The sequence below is a fragment of the Eublepharis macularius genome, chromosome 1 (genome assembly GCF_028583425.1).
Source record: "Eublepharis macularius isolate TG4126 chromosome 1, MPM_Emac_v1.0, whole genome shotgun sequence".
Classification (NCBI taxonomy): domain Eukaryota; kingdom Metazoa; phylum Chordata; class Lepidosauria; order Squamata; family Eublepharidae; genus Eublepharis; species Eublepharis macularius.
In genome coordinates this window covers 236,289,065-236,313,098 of record NC_072790.1, presented here as the reverse complement: position 1 = coordinate 236,313,098, position 24,034 = coordinate 236,289,065, and the positions used below count along the sequence as shown (strand labels likewise).

At 45.8% G+C, this 24,034-nt stretch overlaps 1 protein-coding gene across 1 annotated transcript; it reads right to left on the bottom strand.

Moving 5' to 3' along the window:
* Window positions 1-1,340: 1,340 nt before the first annotated feature.
* Window positions 1,341-24,034, bottom strand: MPZ (myelin protein zero). The gene is made up of 6 exons (XM_054979037.1): window positions 23,776-24,034; window positions 12,790-12,956; window positions 8,983-9,196; window positions 6,813-6,948; window positions 5,543-5,597; window positions 1,341-3,821 (listed from the first exon to the last, which is right to left on the bottom strand). Exons 1-6 carry the CDS (start codon window positions 23,840-23,842, stop codon window positions 3,717-3,719), a joined length of 744 nt encoding a protein of 247 aa, XP_054835012.1. The 5' UTR covers window positions 23,843-24,034; the 3' UTR covers window positions 1,341-3,716.

Sequence of the window (24,034 nt, the reverse complement as noted above, 5' to 3'; positions counted from 1 at the left end):
AGAAATTGCGCCAAGAAGGCGCTATCATTCCGACTGTTTAACACTATTAGTGCTGGTAAGTGTGGATTCAGCCACAGTTTCTTATTTCTGCATACCGTTTCTCAGTAACACTTCAGGGATCTGAGAAGTAGTGCAATTAAATAATGGTCAAACTGGTTTCCCTTTTGTTTAACTGCTCACATATTTATGCTTCCTAGAGGGTCTGCCATTCAGTCCCTGGCCAGACAAAGTCCTGCTTATTTTGGCAAACTGTGGCACCAACCCTGGAATTAAGAAAAATGTGGCAAATCTGTGTTTAATTTTTAAAGGACCCTTATAGCCCAGGTAAGCCTGATCTCGTCAGATCTTGGAAGCTAAACAGGGTTGGCCTTGGTTAGTAATTGGATGGGAGACCTCCAAGGAAGACCAGGGTTGCAGGGGCAAACAATGGCAAACCACCTCTGTTAGTCTCTTGCCGTGAAAACCCCACCAAGGGTCACCATAAGTCAGCTATGACTTTATGGCACTTTCCACTCCACATGCAGAACGAGGTAACAGTCTTATATAATATAGATGGGGACTTGCCGGTAAGGAGCATATTTGGGATAATATTTAATTAAGTGCATTTTTATTCTACCTTTCTTCCAAGGAACTAATGAAGGCACCCATGAATCTCCCCCCTGCCATATCTTCACAGCAACCCTGTGAGGTAGCTCAGGCTGAAAATGACTGGGCCAAGGTCATGTACCAAATTTCATGACTCTTAGGGATTTTAGCCCAGCCCAGAAGTGTCGCTCTTTGCCTCTTAGTTTAAACCAAGTGATATTCCTTCAAGGGGCTGAATTTTGCACGTGGCCCCTCAGGAGAGATTTTATACTAGCTAGGTGCTCAGCACTCTCTTCCGCAGTGCAGAGGATCGGTATAAGGGGATCCCTCTGGCTCAGAGATTTTGTCAGTGTGATGTAGGGGAAGTTGAAACCATGGAGCACATGTTTGCTATCTGACGAATCCCAGACGATTACCATTAATGTTGCCAAATTCTGTGCTGCTTGCTACATGTCCCGAAAAGATCGGTTAAATTCCTTCCTGTTGGCTAATGGATGAAGCCTCTTTGCAAGTCCCTCTTGGGTATTTTAACACGCCTGCATGTATGTACCTATCATATATTTTAACTATTTATAGCTTGCTGTATACTTTTAATCCATTTTATTACTGCCTGTTGGTTTTTAGATGTATGTTATACTGGCATGGTGCCGTTATAATAAATTTGAATTTAAATTTGAGTTTGAATTTGCCCGTGGCCCCTTAGTTGCCAACTTTATTTGTGACAGGATCCTATAACAGAAAGGAAAACAACTCTATATAGAAATGTCAGTCTTTTATTAACTTTTTTTTTAATTGTGTCATTTTTTTTTTGGTTGTTGCTGCAGTTTTTGAAAGAACGTACACAAAGTTGAGAAAAGGCACAAGGCAAAAAGTGTGTGTGGTGGCAGCAGTGGGGTGAAGTGGGGGAGAAGTACACTAGCCATATATAACTGAGATGCAGTTTAAACTACTAAGACTACTCACTGACAACATTATATACTACACAGAAAGCGTGTTGTGTGGTGTGCTATGTACATTGCTACAGAGGCCAACCTCTTTGTTAGACTCTGTTGTGGACTGACACTGTGAAACTTCTCCCATGCACAATTGTTGTGTGTTGGGAGGTGCATTCATAGGAAGGGAGCTCATATACAATACAGTGGAGGCTGTGGTAAAGTCACAGCTCAAATGATATGGGTGTGGTGTGGCCTAGTGGAATGCTTGCCCTCCAAAAGGTTTTCACTTGGCGGCCATTGGGCATGACACTGAGGGCCAAGCTACAAGTGACAAATGACACCTGAACAGCAAGTGTATTTCTAACTGTTCACTTGCCCTTCACTCGATCCACTTGCCGTTCAAGTGTCATTCATCACTTGTAGCTTGGCCCGTAGTGTGTGTCATGGAGCTTTTTGCCAATGGCAATGAGAGTTAATCTGAGAGCAGAAGAAGAGACCACAAAAACTGAGGAGAGTGTTAAAGACGGAGGCCTCAGGACGTTAACCATGTGACGTCATGTGGTATTCGGTCACAGGGAGAAGAGGAGGAAGAAGACGTTCACAAACATATCAGTGATTAAAAATAATAATGATAATAATAATGAGTAACCCTCCTGTAGATTGAAAGCCACGCTATAAGATATACCCGCTGTAGGGAGGGCTTATCTGAATATCTGCTGTAGGGAGGGCTTATCTGAAGATGGCTTAATTCCCTTCAAGGGGGCCGTGAAGAAGATGGAGAACAAACTAAACATTAGTGGTGTGGGAGGAAGTCTGGTACGATACTTGCATGGACTTTCAAAGCAATGTGTGGAAACCCGTCTTTCTGCTCCCCTCCGAATTCTTCAAATGTTTTCAGCGAGCAGGAAGTAAACTGCCAAAATTCTAGGATTTCACTCTGAGCAAAGTTTGGAGACAACCAAGAGAAGTGAAGCCCCTCCACTGAGAAATTTCTTGGGTCTTATTGCCATTCTGCCTTCCCTTGAAAGTTCTCAGATGTTTCACTCTATCAGGAAACTCCAAATTTGCCATAAGCGAAACTCCCTGGAAAGCTGGTAGTGCAAATGGATGGATTTCACAGGTCTCATTGTAACACTGCTTTGTTTGGGACAAAAAGAGGTGGTGTGCCTGAGGGTAAAAGTGCCAGCAAAATATTATGGAGTGGAAAAAATAAATCCCATCTCACCCATGTTCGTTTGTTGAGCTTAAAATATTGGAAAACAAGGGTTGTGGGTCTGGCGGGAAATCTACTGAAGGGAACTAGACCATCCTTCTGAATTTCAGAGAAACATATATGTTTGTTTTTTGTCCTTGGATTAAAAAGGAAAAGAAAAATTACACCTGTGCTCGGAAAACACCGAGCGGAAGAGGTTGTCACAGCTGTTCGTGCAGGAAAAGGTACCTTGTTTGTAGAGTTTGGGTGTCTTTTTATCAGTGTTTGAGGGCTAGGATGTCAAAAGGGATGCTAGTGGCGGCCTTGGCGTCACTGGGACCACACAGGTTTCCTCAGTAATCCACCTCAGAGGCTGTGGGCAGCAGTGACGCAAGGCCTCAGTGTTGACCTTAGCAAAGCATGGTGTCTTTTCATTGGCCTGGCAGTCTCCTAATTTCTCAGGCAGGCACAGAGGCGTCTAATATTGGAAGATGGCAAGTTGGTTCCATGTCAGTGATGATCTGACCTCCATTTGCCACCTCCTTCCACAAATATACAAAGTCCTAGGGATTATTAATAGAGTTAAGTGTGTAGGTACCCTGTGCTTTGCATTACGTGTAATAGGTTGGAGGTCTCTCTGTCACGGTTAGGAAAGAAAGAGAGACGGAGACCAAGCCGGCTGAGGCAAGAATATACCAAAATCCCTTCAGCCCCTGACTAGACAGGCTAGGCAGAGAACAAACACAAGATGAAGGAGGAAGCATCCCAGGCCCCTCTTCTCAGGAAATGAAGGGCTAGGATATTCCCGTCGTTCTAAATCACTTTTCTGAATCGCTTTTGATGATGTTCATGAGGGCATTTTTGAGGCTGTTCTTGCTGGGGGACTTGACTGCGGGCTTGAGGCCTTCCGCCTCGAGCTGGTCCTTCTTCAGTTCCATCTCGATGGTCATGACGACCTTCTTCTCGCCCGCCTTCTTCTGGGTACCTTTCCTGCCTGCTAACCGCTATTTCCTATCTTTGCGAGAGTCGCCCAGGCCTCCCTTTGATTTCTTCTCGCTGGCGGACTTGGTGAGACGGCTGTGGTCCAGCATCGCGTACAGGACAGGAGGCTAGCAGGGAGAGACAGAACAACCCAGAAGAGAGGTTTAAATGTAACGACAGAAAATGGAACGGACAGAGGGGAAATCACAGAGAGGGGCCGTTCTGGAAAACAGCAAAATCTCATGCAAAATAGCGCGAGAAGACGCTGTTATCGCACGAAATCGCGCAAGAAGACGCTGTTATCGTGCGAGAAGACACAATAACAGCATCTTCTCATGAGATTTCACGCGAGATTTCGCTGTTTTCCGGAACAAAGTAAGCCGTGTGGAAACAGCCCGGGTTGAATCTATACGGAAGCATATTTGGCATATCGTTGTCTGGATGAGAAGTAGGGTTGTCATGTTGGGAAGTTCCTGGAGCGGGTGCTCAGGAATGTATACTGCCATAGAGTCTGCCCTCCAAAGCAGCTGTTTTCTCCAAGGGAACTGATCTCAGTAGTCTGGAGATAGGGTCCGTTTTCACACTGCTTACCAGCCATGGAACATCGCGCCGAGGTCCCGGAACGGTAGCATCTTCCTGGAGCGATTTCGCACCAGGAAGATGCTGCCGTTCCGGGAGCTTGGCGCAATGTTCCGTGGCCGGTAAGCAGTGTGAAAATGACCCAGTTATAATTTCAAGAGATCTTTAGGCCCCATCTGGAGGTTGGCTATCCTGAGAAGCTGGGTTTACCAGGCAACAGTAGGATTGCCAGCTCTGGGTTGAGAAATTCCTGGTGATTTTGAAGCATTGGAGATGGCGGGATTTGAGGAGCAAAGGGAGCTTAGCAGGGATGCCATATAGTCCACCCTCTAAAGTTGCCATTTTTTCCTGCGGAATTGTTCCTGTAGTCTGGAGGTCACTTGCCAGTTTGGTGTAGTGGTTAAGAATGGCGGGACTATAATCTGGAGAGCCGGGTTTGATTCCCCACTCCTCCACTTGAAGCCAGCTGGGTGACCTTGGGCTAGTCACAGCTCTCTCAGAGCTCTCTCAGCCCCACCCACTTCACAGGGTGATTGTTGTGGGGATAATAATAACACACTTTGTAAACCGCTCTGAGTGGGCATTAAGTTGTTCTGAAGGACAACTTCAAATGTTGTTGTTGTTGTTATTATTATTATTGCCTGGAGGTTGGCAACTTTAGGCAGCAGTGGGATTCTATAATTCTCCTCTGAAACTCATTCCAGGGCAGGCCAAACTAGTCCATGGAGGGTGATGCAGGGATAGTAACTCTACTTATAATGGAGTCTCTCTGTCTCCAAGATGACTGAGACCTTTGTCTGACGCACTTAGCACCACACTACACTCTGTTTCCCCACCCATCTCATCTGCCCAATAGTTTACAATTTGCCCCATCTTTTCCTGAGCCAGCCCCACTGGGATCACCATACGGTTGCCAGCTGCAAGTTGGGAAATTCCTGGAGATCTGGGCGGTGAAACCTGGAGAAAGTGGGGTTTGAGAAGGGAAAGGACCTTGGCATGGCATAATTCCATAGAGTCCACCCCCCAAAGTAGCCATTTTCTCCAGGTGAACTGATCTCTGTGGCCTGGAGACCAGTTGTAATTCCGGGAGAACTCCAGCCACTACCTGGAGGCTGGCAACCCTAGATCACCATCTTGTTGCTTTCCTGATCTCCTAACTTCCTGTAGAATCCCTTGAGGATCTGGCTGCCCCATTTATAGGCCGCTTGCATTCCTGCTGCTTCCCCCACCCATATTTTCTGGTGCAGACCCTGCCCTGCCTCTCACTCACCTGGCGTCTTTTGGAGGAATCTCTGCCCAGCCTCAGCTTTCCTTTCTCCATAGCACTAAAATGAAAGGCAGACAAAAGCTGGTCAGCCTCCTGGATGCACTTTTGAATGCTTGAAAGGAAACAGCGTAAGGGGTAGGTTTGGAGTCAAAAGTCACGTATCCCTGTGCAAAGACCCCTGGGAACTGCAAATCAGGGAGGAATTTAGGAGTCTCTAAATGAAGAATGCTTCTAGAAAGCAAGAGGGTATAGGGCAGGGTTCACCAATGGGCTACCAGTGGGCACCATGGTGCCCGCAAACACCTTTCCTGGTGCCCACCAAGTGTTTGTAAAAAGAGGGTGGGGGTAGATGGGGCTCTGCCCAGCAGGGCTTCTGACTGGCCGTTAGAGATCTGACTAGCTGTGGAGGTTAAAATAACCACAGTGTTTGTTTTATTCTCTCTCTCACTCTTTCCCAGGGTATTTTAAAAATTGTCCCCTGCACTTGGGCTTCCTCTGTATGTATATGAGGTTTATATGTATATTAGGTTGGCCCCACCTCTTGTGGAAGCCATTTTATGGTTGGCTGTGCCTCTTGTGGCAGCCATTTTGTGGTTGTGCTCACCAGCCTGTTTCAGAATTCCACAGGTGCTCACAAGGCCAAAAAGATTGGGACCCCCTGGTATAGGTAGGGTTGCCAGGTCCCTATATTCTCCTGCCAGGAGGGAGGGTCTGGCATTTACCTCTTGCCGGCAGTGAGGTGCTCTTTGTGCACATGTGCACCAGTGCCTGCGCAATGACATCACCACTGCCCATGGGAGCACTCCTGCACTCTATGCTGGGCCAAATTGGCCCATTTGAGGCCCAAATCAGCCCCAATCGAAGCGCAGGAGAGCTCCCGTGGCGAGAAATGACATCGCCATGCCTGTGGGGAGCGTGTGTGCAGTGCGCATTCCTGAGGTGCCTGCCAGTGGTGAACAGCCTCTGGGAGCTTGCCGCCTCCTGCCAACCACTGGCAGGTCAACGGGCAAGGTGGCAAACCCCTGGGAGTTTGCTCGCCACCCCGGATCCCTAGGTATAGGGTGTGGAACCTCATATATTATTCTTCCCTGCTGCAGCCCCATGAGGTAGGTTATGCGAGAGTGCGAGCCCAAATGGCAGAGTGGGTATTTGAACCTGAGTTACAGAGATCCTCATATAACCACTACAACATACCACACTGATTCTCTCTCTCACACACACACATCGTAGGAGCTCTCTCACCTTCTGTCCCGCCCAGCTCCCCGTGCTTTACCTGAGTCTCCGTTGCAGAGTGGCCTGTCTTCTCAGCCAGCAATACCTGATGAGATAGGCGATCACTAAGATGACAAGGACCAGGCCTAGCACACCTCCAATGACGGCTGCCAATACCACACCATACCTGACAGGCACTGAAGAAAAAGAAGGACTCTGTTAAGATGCGCATGCTGGAGATTCTCTCCCGGAGGTGTCCCCTTTTCTCGCATTCGCTCCATCCGTTACTGCCACACAGACATTGCCTGAAACCCTTTAAGTCTCCTGTTATTTTTTCTTCCAGCTTGCTGGCACTGGGGAGGAGATTTATCTTTAAAAATATACTTGCTGTGTTTGCCAGGCAAATAGGAATAGCTATAGTGCATCACACATGCGGTTGCCTTAATTGCATGTCATCAATCTGTCCTGTAACAGCCCCCGTGGAATATGGCCAAGAATAGCATCCGGCATTACTTCCTTTGCCGAGATTGGGCCATGACTCAGTGGTGCAGCCTCGGCTTGGCATACAGGAGAGCCCAGTTTCAATCCTGGCATCTCCAGTTAAAGAGGGCCAGGCAGTGGTGATGACAAGGCCTGTGCCTGAGACCCCCAGAGTGCTGCTGTCGGGCACAGTAGACAAGACTAGAGATGGGCACAAACCGAAATACAAACCAAAATTAAGCACAAACCAGGTCAGTTCGTGGTTCGCAAACCGTGGTTCATCAGATCCCATTTCTGACGAACTGCCACAAACTTTTAGGCTGGTTCGTTTGGTTCATTTTTGGTTCGTGACTGAAGACAGTGGTGGAACTCAGACCGCACGATGATGTCACTTTGCGATGGAATATTCTAGGTTCTAAGTTAAAAACAAGGCATCAGCCAAATGATACAAGTCAGGGTTTGGGTCAAAAATGTCTGCCTGGGAATTCTCCAAGATAATTTGATCACTGTAGATAAGACAGAAGGCCTGGGGTCCCAATAACATCTTGGTGTCTATCAGGACTGGAGTTCATCAATTGACTGTTTTATGACCTTTCATGGAGGGAAGTTTGAAATCAGATGGACAGAATCTGGGGAATGTTTTCAGTGTTGCCCTGTTTCTCCCTGCTATCCATTTTTTTTTGTCCCTTTGAAGAAAGCATGTTTATTGCTAAATAGAATGTTCTAGGAGCATGGAACTGAATGAACATCAGAAAAAGGATGAAGGCCAAATCTCCAAGATACAAAAGGACTGACTTGGACCATGTAAATTCAGAGAAAATGGCTATAGTCATCAGATTTATATTTTTACTCGGATTAATCTGAAGCGGCGGTCAACTTTGCAGGGTGTGCCTGAATTCACGAAAGTTGTGAGACTTAACAAGATTTAAACCTTATAGTTAGCTGCACAGGGTGAGATATTTAAATCCATAAACACTATCTTGGTATTTTACAAGTTTATTATTGTCTGCTTTATGAATTTTACGAAAATAAATTACTGGGCGTAGTCCACATCTTATCCCATGATGACTACGCTGTAGCGTAGTGGTTAAATGGTTGGGTAGCAAATCAGTACTCCGCTGGTTCAAATCTGACTACTATCACAAGCTCAGCAGGTGGCTTTAGGCAGGGCTTTTTTTCTGGGAATAGAGGTGGTGGAACTCAGTGGTGGAACTCAGACCGCACGATGATGTCACTTTGGGTCAGCTGGAACAAGGGGGTTGTTTTTTAAAGTTTAAATCGCCCTTGGTGAAAATGGTCACATGGCCAGTGGCCCCGCCCCCTGATCTCCAGACAGAGGGGAGTTTAGATTGCCCTCCACGCCGCTGGAGATCAGGGGGTGGGGCCACCAGCCATGTGACCATTTTCAAGAGGTGCCAGAACTCCGTTCCACCACATTCCTGCTGAAAAAAAGCCCTGGCTTTAGGTAAGCCACTCCTCTCAGCCCTGGCTCCCCATCTGTATTGTGGGAATAATAATAACACTGCTCTGAGTGGGGCACAAGAAGAATGGTATATAAGCACAGATCTATTATTCTGATTTCCTGCCATTCAAACTTGGGTTATCTATCTCAGAAATACCGTCATTAACATTCTTATGAATCCCCTCAGTTTCCCACAACAATAGTTTCAAACTTGTTCTCTTTTTGGCACACTTATCCATAACATTTTCTTTTGGAGAGGTGGAAACATGTCTCGGCTATGCAACGATACCATTTTCAAAGACGTAGAGAACGACTTGAGACGTTTTCCCCACGATGTCGGGTGGGTTCTTGACATCACAGGTGAAGGTTCCATTGTCTGTGTACTCCAAGTTGTGGATGACAATGGAACCATCTTTCCAGCTGGGGTCCCCAATCCACTCAATACGTTCCTTGAAGGTCCCGACATTGTCTATGTAAGGTTGACCTTTGGCATAGTGAAATATCTGTGGTGGGGTGAGAGAGAAAGAAGTCAGAGGGAACAGATGTGAACAACTCTCACTACTAAAGACCCTGCAGAGCAGATCAATCAAGAGCAATGATTTTGGACAACTCTTCATGGCCTGTGGGGGTTTGAGAGGATCGGTAATGGTGCGGTGGATAAGTTTTCCCTGTACAACAGCTTGTCTTTCATGACCAATCTGCAATACAGCAGAATTCTAGCGGTCTTTTAGTTCTCAAATTGCATAAGGTCCAGTGGGACAGGATACCTAAACTTCTCCTCTTTGTGACACACCATTTTTCTTTGCAAATAAAGGGAGCAATGTATTTTTATTTATTTAATTACGTAGTTATCCTGCTTTTCTCCCAACATGGAACTCAGTGGGCCTGGGCAGGGTTTCTGGGTGATCTCCTAACTAGGCATGCACCCCCAGTTTCATAAGAACTCAAGTCTTCCTGCCTTATCCAAGGTTCAAAAGTAAAAATATTCAAAAGGGTTTATTGAAGGCCAAAGCTTTGGAACCCACTGAGAGAATATCCACAGTACAGACAGAGCCAGCCATGGTGTATGAGAGCTGGCATGGCGTATTGATTAAAGTGTCGGATTAGGTTCTGGTAGACCCAGATTTGAATCCCGACCTTGCTACAGAAGATCACTGGGCGACCTTGGGCCATCAGTCTCTGTCAGCCTAGCCTACCTCACAGGATTGTTGTTGAGAGGATAAAATAGAGGAGAGGAGAATAATGTTGTAAGCCACATAGCGTTCCAGGTGGGGAATAAATAAATAAACTCTGCAAGATAACGCCTTAAGGCCCATGTTCCCGGTCTACTGTTAAAGGTCTGCTTTATACAGCCGGGAAGCAGATAAGCCACTCTGAGCTCTTGTGTGAGAAAGAGGGAGGGTGGAAGACTGCAGATAAACAATTGGCATTGTTGTAATACTCCCCTCCCCAAACAGTTCCTAGCGGCTGCTGACACTTCATTTATTACATTTATACCCCTATCTAGGGTGGCCGCCTGCATCTTGGTAAATTCCTAGAGTTTGGGGGGGCCATGGAGTTTGAGGAGGGAGCTCAGCAGAGATGAGATCTCTGTGGTAGACCAGACACTCCACTCTCCAAAAATGCTGTCTTCTCCTGGGGAACTGATCTCTGAAGCCTGGAGATCAGTTGTAATTTATTTTTATTGACATTATTTGTACTCAGCCTTTCTCACTCAGACTCACTGTGTAAATCCAACAGCTGGGCCATTCAATGAACAATGCAATGTCCCAGCTGTTGATTGTTGAACAATGTTGAAACAAAACATAAGCAATCTGATATGACATAATAAACGACAGAAACAAACAGTGCACAGTAGTATAGTCTACAGTCCCTATTTCTTTATCAACGCATCTCTTTAAACCATATCCTTACAACACAGCCCTATTGCCTGTGTAAGAAAGCCCTCCTGAATAATTTGGCTTTGCATAGTTTGTGGAAAGCCAGGAGACTGGGAGCTATCCTAACATCTTCGGGCAGGTCATTCCATAAGGTGGGGGGGTCACAATATAGAATGCATGTGTGCAGCGGAATTATTAGGGCCCCAAATGGGCCAAATCAGTCCTGTTTGGGGCCCAAATCAACTCACTGCAAAGCGTGAGAGAGTACTCCAGGGCCCTGCGTGATGATGTCACTTCCCAGAAGCGATGTCATAGTGCCACTCCAAGAGTGCTCCCATGCTTTGCGTGTGTGAGAAGACTAAGGAAGATGAGCGCCAGGTTCCCCTGCCCCCGCCAGGAGGGTAAGGGGACCTGGTATCCCTGCTAGACTCTGACTCGGAGGATGAGATGAAGAGCCTGAGGAGTAGGCTTGCCAGATGGCATATCCCCAAATACTGGACTACTGTACTTCATGCGTGCTTTGCACGTGTGTGCTCCCAGGCTTCCAGAGGTGATACCATCGCTGGGCACTCTCCCAGCACTCTGGAATCTGAGTGGGCTGGCCAGCCGCTCCCCTGGCACTCAGGAAGCCGGGCAGGCGAGTGAGCCGGGCACTTTCCCAGTTCGCAGGAAGAGGCCAGGTGGGTGAGTGGGCTGGCTACTTCCCTGTTGTGCAGGAGGCTGGGCAAGCGGGCTACTCTTCCAGTGCAGGAAACGGGGAGGGGGCAGAGGAGGTGCGGGAAGGCCTGCTGGCACTGCAGGTGGCTTGTGGATGGCATAGGCCAGCCACTCCTCCCCCAAACACAAAATTACTGGAATTTTAATCCTATTTTCCCCAGACAGTCCGAGAAAAAAATGGACTGTCTGTGGAAAACTGGACACCTGGCAACCATACTGAGGAGCCAAGGCTGGGGGGGGGGGCAGGAGGGCCAACAGGGTGAGGAAGGGCCTGGCACTGCAGAGGCACCTGCTGACCACGTTCCAGCAGTTCCAGAGGCCTCCCTGCGAGGAAGACCTTGTCTGACCAGCCTCCCTGCAAGGAAGACCTTGCCTGACCAGCCTCTTGCCTGACCAGCCTCTGAGACAGCCAGGAAGCCTCTGCCAGGCAGGACATGAACCTGGGCCCATAACCCCTCAGGACCTGCTCCCAGGCTACAAGAGCGGGGTCAGTGGAAGGCCTGGGCTGGGGTAGTGCAACGAAGGCAAAGTGCCAGCCTGGCAGTGCGCAAACCCAGCCTGGATCCAGAGCAGGGGTCTTGGAGGAGTAGGGTTGCCAGGTCCGTCCGCTGGAGCTCACATTGGGAGATGGAAAGGTTTGGGGAGGGCATGCCTCAGGAGGACTTACTTCGCGTGCTTGCACAGCACACGTGCTCCAGAGCACGTCCTTCTCACGCCTGGAATGATGTCCAAAAATCAGCCCTACACGGGGTCCTTTGCTTCCTTCATGCTGGGAATGGCATCATTCCCAGCATGACAAGGAAATGCTACAGAGCTCATGGGAGCATGCTGCGGGGGCTCCCAGACCCATTCCCCGCACCTTTCCCCCCACCAGCCAGGTAAGGGTGGCTGAGGCATGGAGGCTGGGAGTGGGGGCTGCCCTGCCCTCACTGGGCGAATGGAATCCCTATTGAAGAGTACTTCTTTGCATGATACTGACCAAAGCACAGCGAAGTCTCAGGAGCCTCCAAGACTGCCCACAAGTGCAACTGAGCCAGTTCAACTCCCATCCTGTTCGGCTGAGGCTTAAGAAGTCTGCATTGCTGGGTCAACTAGTCCGCTGGGCTCCAAGCCAGCATGCCAGCCAATGAATCAAGTAAGTCTGGAGCCTTACTCCAGAGGAGCCTAGACCCAGCCTGCCTGAATCGTGCAGGGCAGTGAGAGAATGACACGTCCCAAAGTCACCCAATTTGCTTCCTACACCACACTGGCATTCAAGCCAAGTCAAGCCAGCTGAGTCTCCACATATGGCACATATGATCTTGAAACGGCATGTACCTTTGTACCTGCAAATGCGCAACATCGTTATTTACTCGAAACAATCCTATTGACAGGCAAAGTGTGCCACAGTAATCTTGTTTATTGCAAAGCCCCCTGAGTGGCACAGTAAGTGTTGGCGTGTTCTGCGCAGACACTGCGGGCACGAAGATCCCTATTGTGGAAGGAGGAAAACCTCTTACTGAAATGCTGTCTCTGCTATATTCCGGCTGAAAGTGCCAAGTGATGGAAATGTCGTCAGAGATCCATTCCCTCGACCAAAAGGTGCAGGAGAGCGTGACTTTGGATCCCACCGTGCCGTGGATCTCCCGGTCCGTGTAAACGTGAATGGCTAAAGTCGGAGTTAGCACTGCAAAAGAGAGAAAGAGAGGGCACAAAAGGTTATCCATTCCAGCACTTCAGGGATCTGTATCCTGAGCTAAAAACCCACGGCTGCGTTCATCACGTGGCACATAACTGTCCTATAGAATTCACTGCCAAAAAAAATAGCCTTTCTCGGTAAGGTGGATTACAGAGTATAAAGCAGTGTAATCAGACGGCATTGGCTTAAGACAACCAGGGAACAATACAATAGGACTAGGATGGCAGAATTAGAGAGCGATGTGAATCACAAACTACCCACGGTTGATATGCTATGAAAAGTACAGATTAGAGGGTAAAGACAATGCAGTAAAAGCAGATAATATTTGCAATTGCAGTAGGCTATTAATCCTGTTTCATTATAAAGCTCCTTTCCCGGTTGTTCCATTCTGCTACAGCTGTGTGTGTGTATAGTGCCCTCAAGTTATAACTGATTTATGATGACCCCCTAATGGGGTTTTCTTGGCAAGAGGTAGTTTGCCATTGCCTGCCGCTGCAACCCTTGTCTTCATTGGAGGTCTCCCATCCAAGATCTAACCAAAGTCGACCCTGCTTAGCTTCTGAGATCCAACGAGAGCAGGCTTACCTAGGCTATCCAGGTCAGGGCACTATAGTCCTAACCTTTTTTTTAAAAAAAGGCTCTCTAGAGCATAACCATTCTCCATGTGCTATCTGCTAATTCAGAGTTTTAAATTAGATATGTTTATGGATGAGGGGAACTCTATCAATGGCTGTTTATTTATTTTAAGTGATTATATCTCTCCGTCCTGCAGTGGCATTTTTAAATGCAGGAACCTGGAAATTGTGATCTGTGAAAAGACATTTATTCAGGAAAATAAAAGCATGGACAGAGTAACAGGGCTATAAGATACACAGCTGTGATCCAGCATCTTTAAACCAAACTGGATTAGCTGGGAAGATGCTGAAGTATCTGTAAGCAATTTCGGCACACATTGTATACTTTTTGCTGACAAAAGATCTTTGAAAAACAGCTTGTATATGGCAGAGATAACTTTCTCAACCCTCTATATCATGAGCCGTAAATTAACTCGCAGTCTTCCGTTCTTGTTTATCTGACCAAACTGACTGTTTGCTTTATCAGTAACCTTCTGCTCCTTAGGACTTCTGCATTCTGCAAGACTGAAGTCCAGTTGCACTTAGATTTCTATGGTATGAGCTGTTGAGGGTCAAAGCTCCCTTCGTCAGATACAAGGAGTGAAAAAAGATAGGAGTCTTTATAATCTAGAGAGAGGATGGGCGGGGTATTGCAAATCAGAGTGTCAGGAAACTAGCTATAATACATATTGTAATTAACTTGATATAATGGGTGTGAATGGCAGAAAGTCAGCATCTGTAGAGCGAGAAAATTCCTATGTCCTGATTCAACACTCTTATCAAAACAGAACATGGATTATAAGCTTTGGTGTCATCACATTTGGTTGTGGCCAGCTGTTAACAGGAATGATATTAGCAAGGCATATTTTAACAGAGCAAAGAATGTGATACAAAGAGAGAGAGAGAGCAAATGTAATACATTATAAGGCTGGCCACATCAATCCTAATCTATTCCTATTCCTGGACCCCAATCTATTTCTGTATCTTGTGCTTTCATTTTCAGAGGCACTGAATACCAGCTTTTGTAATCTGATCAGTCAGTTCACTTCAACATATTTGCCTTATTACTGTTTTGGATTTTCGAAATCTGTTTTAAAATATCTATCCAAAAGGGTGTTCAAGGCAGCTATCAGAGATGGGCCCAGTGAATGATCGGGGGGCATCTGAGGAAGTGGCATTGCTGAATGCTGACAGTTCGCATCCAATCAGCACTCGTGCAATAGAAATATAACCAATTAATATTTGAAATAAACTAACGGATGATAAAGCTGCAATAAAAGCCAAGCCATCGGCACAGCCGGCGAAAGGCACAAATTAAAATGTAAATTAAATTGTGCTCTCCTAAATTAAAATAACTACTCCTTGTTCTAATAGAAAGCCATTGTTAATGTTCTCTCTTTTTTTTACATCTTCCAGTCACGTACCAGGTCTGAAATAACCTCGCAAAATAAATAACTGTTCCCTTAATGCAAAAAGAGCCCCATTGGAGATCCAGTGTGGTGTAGCACTGGGGTCTGAGAGACCCCGGTTTGAATCTCTGCTCTGCCATGGAAGTTTGCTGAGTGTCCTGGGACCAGTCATTCTCTCTCAACCTGTCCTACTTCACAGGGATGGTTCCGACCTGGTGGAATTCTCTGACCACTGGAACTAGAGCTCCGCAGGATCTGCTATCCTTCCACCAGGCTTGGAAGACAGAGATGTTCCGCCAGGCATATGGTTGAGGCTGAGCCAGGCCACCACTGGCCTGGTAGGAGGAGGAAGTGGATGGTTAAAGCCCCAGTACATCTGTTCACCACCCTGTTTTAATTGCCTGCTGCCTATCACACTTAAAGTAACACCAAATAAAGAGCTGAGCAGGAATGGCTGCCATTTTGGAGACTATAGTAATATCGTTAATCAACCAGATTTAGAATTGTTATCGTGTTTTAATGTTGTGTATAATTATATGAAATTCTGTTTTTATTGTGTTTTTAAATGATGTGATCTGCCCTGAGCCCGCTTGCAGGGAGGGTGGAATAAAAGTCCAATAATAAATAAATAAAATAAAAAATAAAGATGTTGCGTGCCACTTGGGGTCTTCATTAGGAAGAAAAGAAAGGTTAACCTATCTCAATAAATAAATAAAAGCAAAGGTCCGCCCAGCCTAGCCTCTTCCTTCCAGCAGTGATCAGCCAACTGTCTCTGGACTCACAAGCGGGGCATGTTGCTTGTCCCCACCATCTGGGATTCAGAGGTAGATTGCTCCTGTACATGGAACTCTCCAGGGGACATGGGAGAAATAAGATGCCTTGAAAAATGCCCACTCCGTGTGTTCAGTCTAGTCTTGAAACTGAGGCTATGCAAACCTACAACACAAAGTGGAGGTGTACAGAACCGCATTGTTCTAACGGAAGAACATACAAGGTCTTGGCTCTTGCGAATGGCTCACTGTGCTGGCTCTGTGAGACTTTGTTGTGCTCCTCCGCCCTCTCATCCATCCATTCGCAGCGTGGGAGGCCCCTTCGGCAGAAGCTAGCTGCGCTCCACCAACACCCTTCAAATGTCCATGGAACATTGCTGAGTTTCCCAGAACCTTCGGCATCAAAGGGACGCATTGTGCGCCAGACAATCCCAGCCTTTTGTTCCACCTCCGAGTGCAAATTCCACCATGCTGGCAATTTCCCTGAGTGGGGGATTTCACTCCTGCTCTTTTCCTACTCGGCATGCCTGGTGTTGGAAGTCATCACCTGCCAGAGGAGCGTATGATCTCCCGAGCTGGACAATAGCTGGCGTATCTTGAGGTCCGCCGAGTGCTTGACAGCCCCTCTAGATAGAAGAGGTTGCATCTGGCCTTTCGTGGGCTGCCAACCTCTCAGAAGGGCACAAGTTGTGTGAGTCAAACTGTATAGGGTTGCATCCACCAACAGATACGCTTTCCTCTGGCAAAATTAGCATTCATGACACAGGGCAGGAGGTTCTTTCAACAGGAGAAGCCTTCTCCTGACAGAAGGCCATGCCTTGAAAACCTGCCACCTGAGACAGTCCCCTCAGACTGGCTCACAGCAAACAAAAATTTTTTACAGTGCAAACTGCCACATTTCTTTTTGTAAGGCTTTACTAGATCAACCTCCAGGTATTGGGAGCTGATTTGTACTAGCAAAAGGATGGACACTGGTTATTTCACAGGGAAGTGCAAAAGTAGGTATTGGGCGTGGCATTCAGCCTCCTGAGAAATGACACCTGAACAAAAGGAGAAGAAATGTCTGCCCCTCATGGACGCATACACTAACTTAGGTGTCCAGTTTCTATCCCTCATGGATGTAAAGAAGGGCTTAAAACTGTGTCAGGTTTCTATGCCTTCAAAGAGACTGGCTTAAAAGTGTGGCAAGTTTCTATCCCTTGTGGATAGAACGTAAAGACTGGCTTAAAAGCGTGTCAGATTTCCAGCCCTCATGGATGTACAGACTGGCTTAAAATCATGTTAAGTTTCCTCATGGACACAAGAATGTGTCTAGAATTGCCAAGGGATCAAGGCAAAGGCCCTTCTAGTCTAGCATCCTGTTTCTCACAAGTGGCAAACCAGATGTCTCCAGCAAGCCCACAAGGATGCCATGGGACAACTGTATTCCCTTGTGGTTAGACGCCAACTATTGGTAGTTAAAGATACAGTGCCCCTATTCATGGAGGTTCTATTGAACTGTCATGGCTAAGAGCCATTTCGTTCTATCTTCCAAGAACTGACTAAGGGCCCATCTTACTCCAGCCTTCTGTTTCTGTCAATGGCCAGTCATCACCTGGCCACGGAGGCCCACAAGTTGCCATGGAGACAACAGGCTCTTGGTTAGTCTGAAACCTCCGGTACTCAAATCCAAATTACACATTACGTGGCAGAGCCTCAATCAGATCTCGCAATATTTAAGAAGCAGCTAGCCGAGTATTCCACTTTGTGCTGAGGATTTATTCATGTTGTTTGTTTCCCCCAGAGAAATAGCACCCCCCCCCAGCTGCTTCCAGGCCCTGTGGAGAGAAAGGCAAGTACCCCATAACTGTACCTGCCCTTTTTCTATACTGCAGCTAATATCAGCTAGGGAGGAAGCCAGAGATTTCTATTTGGGGAAAAAACTGAAAGACTTATCTCCCTCCTTTCCACAATGCAGTCCAAACACCCGAGCCTGCAGCTGTTTTATAATGTTAAAATAAACATCAGGAGGAGTTCCGATTATGTGTAATTCAGCCCCCACAAATGGAGGATCCTTTTATCAGTCACACAGAAGCTTTCTGTCCAGCATAAAGATGTTGGCTTTCTTTTGTTGCTTGCCCCAACATCTAGTATTCAGAGATATACTGCCTCTGTTTGTGGAAGTTCCATTATATTTCCATGCCTAATAACCATTGGCAAAGCTGTCCGCTTCCCCGAATCTGTCAGAACTGGCATCTGGGATGCTCACATGCCAGATCTGTCAGTCATTTCCCTCACTCGTTCTCTGCATCTGGCTGACAGATGTTCCATCTGAATTAAAGTGAAGGGCTTACACCATTAGACAAGGACAGGTGAGTCCTCCTGACTTCCAGTCTTCATTTAGTCATGATCAGGGCTTTTTTTCTGGGAAAAGAGGTGGTGGAACTCAGTGGTGAAACTCATGACTGCACAATGGCATCACTTGGGTCTGCTGGAACAAGGGGGGAGTTTTTTAAAGTTTAAATTGCACTCGGCGAAAATGGTCACATGGCCGGTGGCCCCGCCCCCTGATCTCCAGACAGAGGGGAGTTTCGATTGCCCTTCGAGGGCAATCTCAGGAGGTGGGGCCACCAGCCATGTGACCATTTTCAAGAGGTGCTGGAACTCCATTCCACCGCATTCCTGCTGAAAAAAAGCCCTGGTCATGAAGCTCATGCGGTGACCTTGAGCTGTTCATTCTCTCTCCGTTTACAAAATTTTTGTGAAGATAAAATGGAGGAGAGAATTGTGGAGGTTGTCCTGAGCTTGAAGGATGAGCAAAATAAAAATATGATTGATAGATAGTAGTCATTGGTGGTCCTATTAGCCATCTAAGGTCATCCTTGTATCTTGCGGCAGTGAGTTCCGTACACTAATCACACACTTTGTACTTAGTCTTCTTGTCACTCTGGAATCCACTGGCAATTAATTTTTTTTTACTGACAAGGAAATGTAGCAATCCTACTTTCTGGTTTATAAATGACCTCCTGAAGTTAATCTGTCGATGTCTGGCTCTGAACTTTCTCAATGTATCTAATTGGGTACAGTACATATAATGTACAAATATTGACAAACAGGCCCAAAAAGCATAAATTCAACCAATTTTAACAACTTGGTGACTATAATTTTTGGCGAGTACCTATCTATATCGTCAGGGCACTTTGTAACAAGCTTGCTTTTAAAACGCACAATAAATTTCATCGTAAAATCAGATCGTTAAAATGCCTGATTCTACATCTGGGATATATATTTTAGGACATGACGTACATTTGCAGCAATGTGCCTTGTTCATCACATTCCAGATTTAATCATTTAGATGCTGTTATATTCTAGTACATTGTTAGCTTGCTCTTCTTCCAAGCAAGGTGGTATATACAGATATTCTCTTTTCCATTTTTATCCTCACAACAACCCTGTAAAGTAGTTGGAGCAGAGAGAGAGAGAGAGATTGACTGGTCCAGTGACCTTCAAGTTGGAGAAGTGGGGATTCGAACTGGGTAACCCAGATCCCAGTCTGTTACTACAACCACTCTGCAACACACTGTACTAATTGCTTTGAAAATAATAAGAATAATATGAAAAATTAAGGACATTTGCACATTGTGATCTGGAAAACCAACAGTGCCTTCTGTGATGCCAGAAGACATGGACAGGTTTTTTTATAGCAACTGTAGTCTTTGACTTTGTAGCCACGCCCCTCCTCTTAAACCACGCCCATTTAGCAACCAACCCCACCCATCTCTGGCTGCTCCTCTTCGGTAAAGAGACAAGCTATTATATATTTATACAAAAGCAGAGAACAAGCCTGATGTACTGGTGACTGTGTCAGACTAGGATCTGGGAGGTCACTGCTCCATGACGATGAAGATCATTGGGTGCTCTTGGGCCTAACCTACCTCACAAGGGTGTTGTGGGGATAAAGCAGAGAACTACGTACACTTCTTAGAGCTCCTTGGAAGAAAGATGGGGAAAATTACATTTATACAGTCAGACATGCACACAAGGGCATTGCTTACAGGCACCAACCTTGTAAGGATACATTTACACCACTTAGAAGAAAGTTGAAAATTGAAACATGCATAACTAGCATTGCCAGCTCCAGGTTGGGGAATTCCTAGAGATTTCAAGGGTGGAGCCTGTAAAGTGGGGGCGGGGGATGAGAGGGACTTCAGTGGAGTATAATGCCATCGTTATCACCATCCAAAACAGCCATTTTTTTCCAGGGGAAGTACTCTCTATGGCCTGGAGATCTGCTGTAATTCTGGGAGATCTCCAGCCACCACCTGGAGGTTGACAGCCCTACTCAAAGCTCCCCACTTCCCTAGGACATCTTCATATTGGATATTTGCACATCTCTGCCACAAAACAGGGGATGCGAAAGTTGCACCCCACAATGAATTAATGTCATCACTACATTTGCAAGAGAGATGAAGTATCTGTGGCCCACTCTTACCATTAGGAATGTCTAAAAGGGAAGCATTTGAACACGTCTCCCTTGAAATGATGTCTTAGCAGCTAAAGAGCGTTCCTTTATCTGTGCCTCTGAAATTCAGCACACCCAGAGAATCTAAAATGCTCCTTTCTCCCTTGGAAAAAAAAGATGCGTGAAGACGATCTTAAAATGATTAAGGGGCTCCCAGGCAGCTCATATGCAGAACTCAAGACAGAGATTGCTAAAAAAACAGGACAGTTCCCCCCCCAGCCAAAATTAGAGACTTGATGTTTGCCACCTAACAAAGGCCATGGGAAGCAAATCTGCACAAGAAGTCTTCATTTAGCTTACTATTTGCTGTAAAGATTTCTCCAGATGAATAAACAATACCCGTAGGATTACAGGTGGGCATAAATTCTCCATCGAAGCAGTTCACAGGGTAAGAAAAACACTCTTTCCTAAAAACCTGATATGCCTTTCACCGTCTTCTATTAATTCTCAAAAAAACACCAGATGGGATCCGAGAGTAACATAAATAGACTTTTTTCTTTGTTCAAATGCACTTTGCAGTTGAGATGGAATCAATTTGTTACCTTTGAAATGGTAAAAAGGTGCTTTTTACTGTCATTACTGGGATAATTTTCTTTTCTATATCTCACTTCTGTTTTATGCTCACATTCAGTTTAGGTGTGTGTGTGCATTTATTAATTCTTCATGTCCCAGTTAATGTTTTTCTTACTCTTCATATCTGAACCATTCAATAAATATGTATTTAAAATAACAGAGAGCTTCATCAGGTCATATCTGTCTTAGTGGAGGAAATCTTCAGTGCCTTTGCATCTTTAGAAGCCGTGAGTCTGATCCTCACCTCAGGTCTATTTGCATGCCAAGCAACCAACCTGGCTTAAACTCCCCCCTCCCCCCATTTTTCTTTTTATTTAATTTTATAACATGAACAACAACAAAAACCAAAAACTAAGTCAATTATGACATTCATAACAAAGCATATTAACTTCAACAATATAACTCAACTACTTTTAAAAATTAATACATCAAAGAGTAATAGAAGAAGCAGGTTGTAATGACTTTGATTCCATGTATTCATAGAAAGGGAACCATTTTTCCCCGAAATCCATTTCCGAAAGGCAGTGTTCTATATGGTATAGATTGTCCGTGATTTTCTCCATAATCAAACGGTTCCAAACTTTTGTCATCCATAGTTCTATATTTGGTGGTGTTCTATCTTTCCATTTAGTCGCTATAGTGTTTTTGGCTGCTACTAATAGCGAGTTAATAAGGTCCCTTCTAATATTTGGAATTGTCGATTGCTCCCGCAATCCTAAAAAGATGATTTTCAGTGATAATGGAATATCATACCCTGTTATCTCACTAATGATTTGTAATGTTTCTGTCCAGAATTTTTCAATAGGGGGGCAGCCCCACCAACAGTGGGCATAGGTTCCCTCTTCTTTACATCCCTTCCAACAGAGAGGTGATGAGGAAGAATAAATCAATGAAATCTTCTTGGGTGTTAAATACCACCTATTTATGATTTTATAACTTTGTGCTTTTGTTATTATGGTTTTGGAGTTAATTTTGATGACCAGCTATCTATTGGTATTCCTTCATTACAATCATTATGCCACTTAGCTTGATAACTGTATTTGTCCGGTGTATTATGAGATAAAAGAAGGTTGTAAATTTTTGAGATCATTCCTTTCCTTATATAATTCTCAGCATCTAGAAGGCACTCAAATTCTGTTCGAGGTGTATTTATGGTCTTTCTTCAACCTGGCTCAAACTTAAGAAAGACAGAGGCCCTGAAGCAAAGGTTCAAGTCTCCCTGTGGGCATAGAGGCTTGGATCCCACGGATCTACTCCACTAACAGGGCCTGGTGGAAGAACCTCTTCTTCTGCTGGTGGAAAAACCTCTTGTGCCAATGGAAGTCTTTTGGCATTGGGGGGGAGGTGCCACTGAAGGTGGGACAGATTTGTGGGGTCCAGCCCAAAAAGGCAAACAAACACATTTGAGAATTATTTTACTAATGTATAGTTTTTTAAAAAATTAGGTTTAAACTATACCTTTAAGGCTAAAGCTCCATGCAGTTTGAAACTCTGACAGTGGATTTCAGGCAAAGGTCTTTCTTAATGCTGGCTACCTAAGACCCGCTAACAGGAGATGCCAGGAATTGAACTTGGGACTCGCTGCATGCAAAGCATGTGCTCTTCCACTGAGCCACCCCCCCTTCCTTGTTACCACCAACTTTCATTCCTTTCCCCTACACCAATCTATCTATTGATGAGCCCTTCCCTTGGCCCAGGTGCAGTCTCAATGCATTCCACACATGGGGATAAACAAGTGACATCATGCCATAGCGCTCAGGTACTTCTTCGCATGTCTGATCGATTCTTTGTGGAACTCTCTGCCACATGATGTTGGCATGTGGTCATGAATTTAGACGGCTTTAAAAAAGAATGTCATAGAAAATGGTCTGCCAACAGCAATTCAACGTAAGAGCTAAATGGGCTGTCTATGTACAGAAAATACAAAATGCTGAGAACAAAATGCCAGATACAGAGATATAGCACAAATAATATTAGTAGAAATGGATTCATGAAATGTATGTATAACTAATGGTGAAACTTCAAAGTTCAGAGAGAGTCTACCTCTGAATACAAGTTGCAAAGGATAATCAGAATCGTCATAGCCAGCTGGGAGTTTTTTATATAACTGGCCTAATGGAAACCAAATTCTGAACCAGCAAGACTTTTGATTCAGCCAGCTGACGAGACCCTTAAGAGATGCAGTGTGGTACAAGTTGCAGACTAAAACTGGGGAAACCCGAGTTCAAATCCAACTCTGGCCTGGAGCCTGCTGGCTGACATTGGGCCACTCACTCTTTCTCAGCCTAACCTACTTCACAGGGTTGTTGTGGGAATAAAATGTGGGAATGAAAGCCACGTTTGCCACCTGAAGCTCGGAGGACGGATGGACTAAAAATGCAGTAGATAGATTCATCCCCTTAAGACGACTCAGACTTCAGAGTCAGACGAAGTGGGATTCAAATACAGGTCTGCCAAATTTCCCAATAAATTATATTCTGGATTCCTTTCAAAAACAAAAACCTGATTTGACCAAAAGAAAGTTGAAAAGGAGAAATCGATGGATGGCTACGCGTCACGATAGTGAAATGGAACCTCCATGTTCAGAGGCAGTATACCCCAAGGTTTTAGACATGCAAAAGACAGGTCTTCATGCTCAGCCTGTAGAACATCCCAGAGAGATTTGGTTGACCACTGCTGGAGACGGGATGCGGGACCCTTGGTGAGAAAATGTGACATCCCATAGACAGCTGTTAAAATGATCAGAGCTATTGAGCGGGATGTCAAGGCAGAGGGGAGATCTGTTAATTCTATCCCCTATTTGCTAGGCTTTCTGTAAGCTTCTTGCAGGCCACCTCGCTGGAAACAGAATACTGGGTTCGGTAGAACCTTTGGGTCTTTCTCATGTTCACGCTGGCTGTTCGCTCTTGCCCACCTCCCGCCTCCATGGGAAGCACTTACCCATTGTTGATACCAGCACTGCAAGCAGAAAGACGCTCTCCCGCCCCGAGCTGCCTTGGGATCCCATGGCTGTGGGTTACTGTACAGTTCCTAGCCACATGAAGGGGAAGAACTGGCAGTGGGGACTGCAGCTCCTATCTCAAGGATGACCTGGAGGGTGGCACCCTTGGTTTAAGAACACAGCCAGCCCGGGCAGGGTGCCGGCTCTGCAGAAACCCCGAGCCAATGGGAACTTGGCATTCGGTTTCGTGGGGGTCTC

Excerpts from the sequence above, each read along its gene's own strand:
- MPZ (XM_054979037.1), bottom strand. The coding sequence starts at position 23,842 with ATGGGATCCCAAGGCAGCTCGGGGCGGGAGAGCGTCTTTCTGCTTGCA. Across the intron at positions 12,957-23,775 it reads AGTGCTGGTATCAACAATGG|TGCTAACTCCGACTTTAGCC; the intron begins GTAAGTGCTTCC and ends TCTCTTTTGCAG. Across the intron at positions 5,598-6,812 it reads ACTCTGCAACGGAGACTCAG|TGCTATGGAGAAAGGAAAGC; the intron begins GTAAAGCACGGG and ends CTTTCATTTTAG.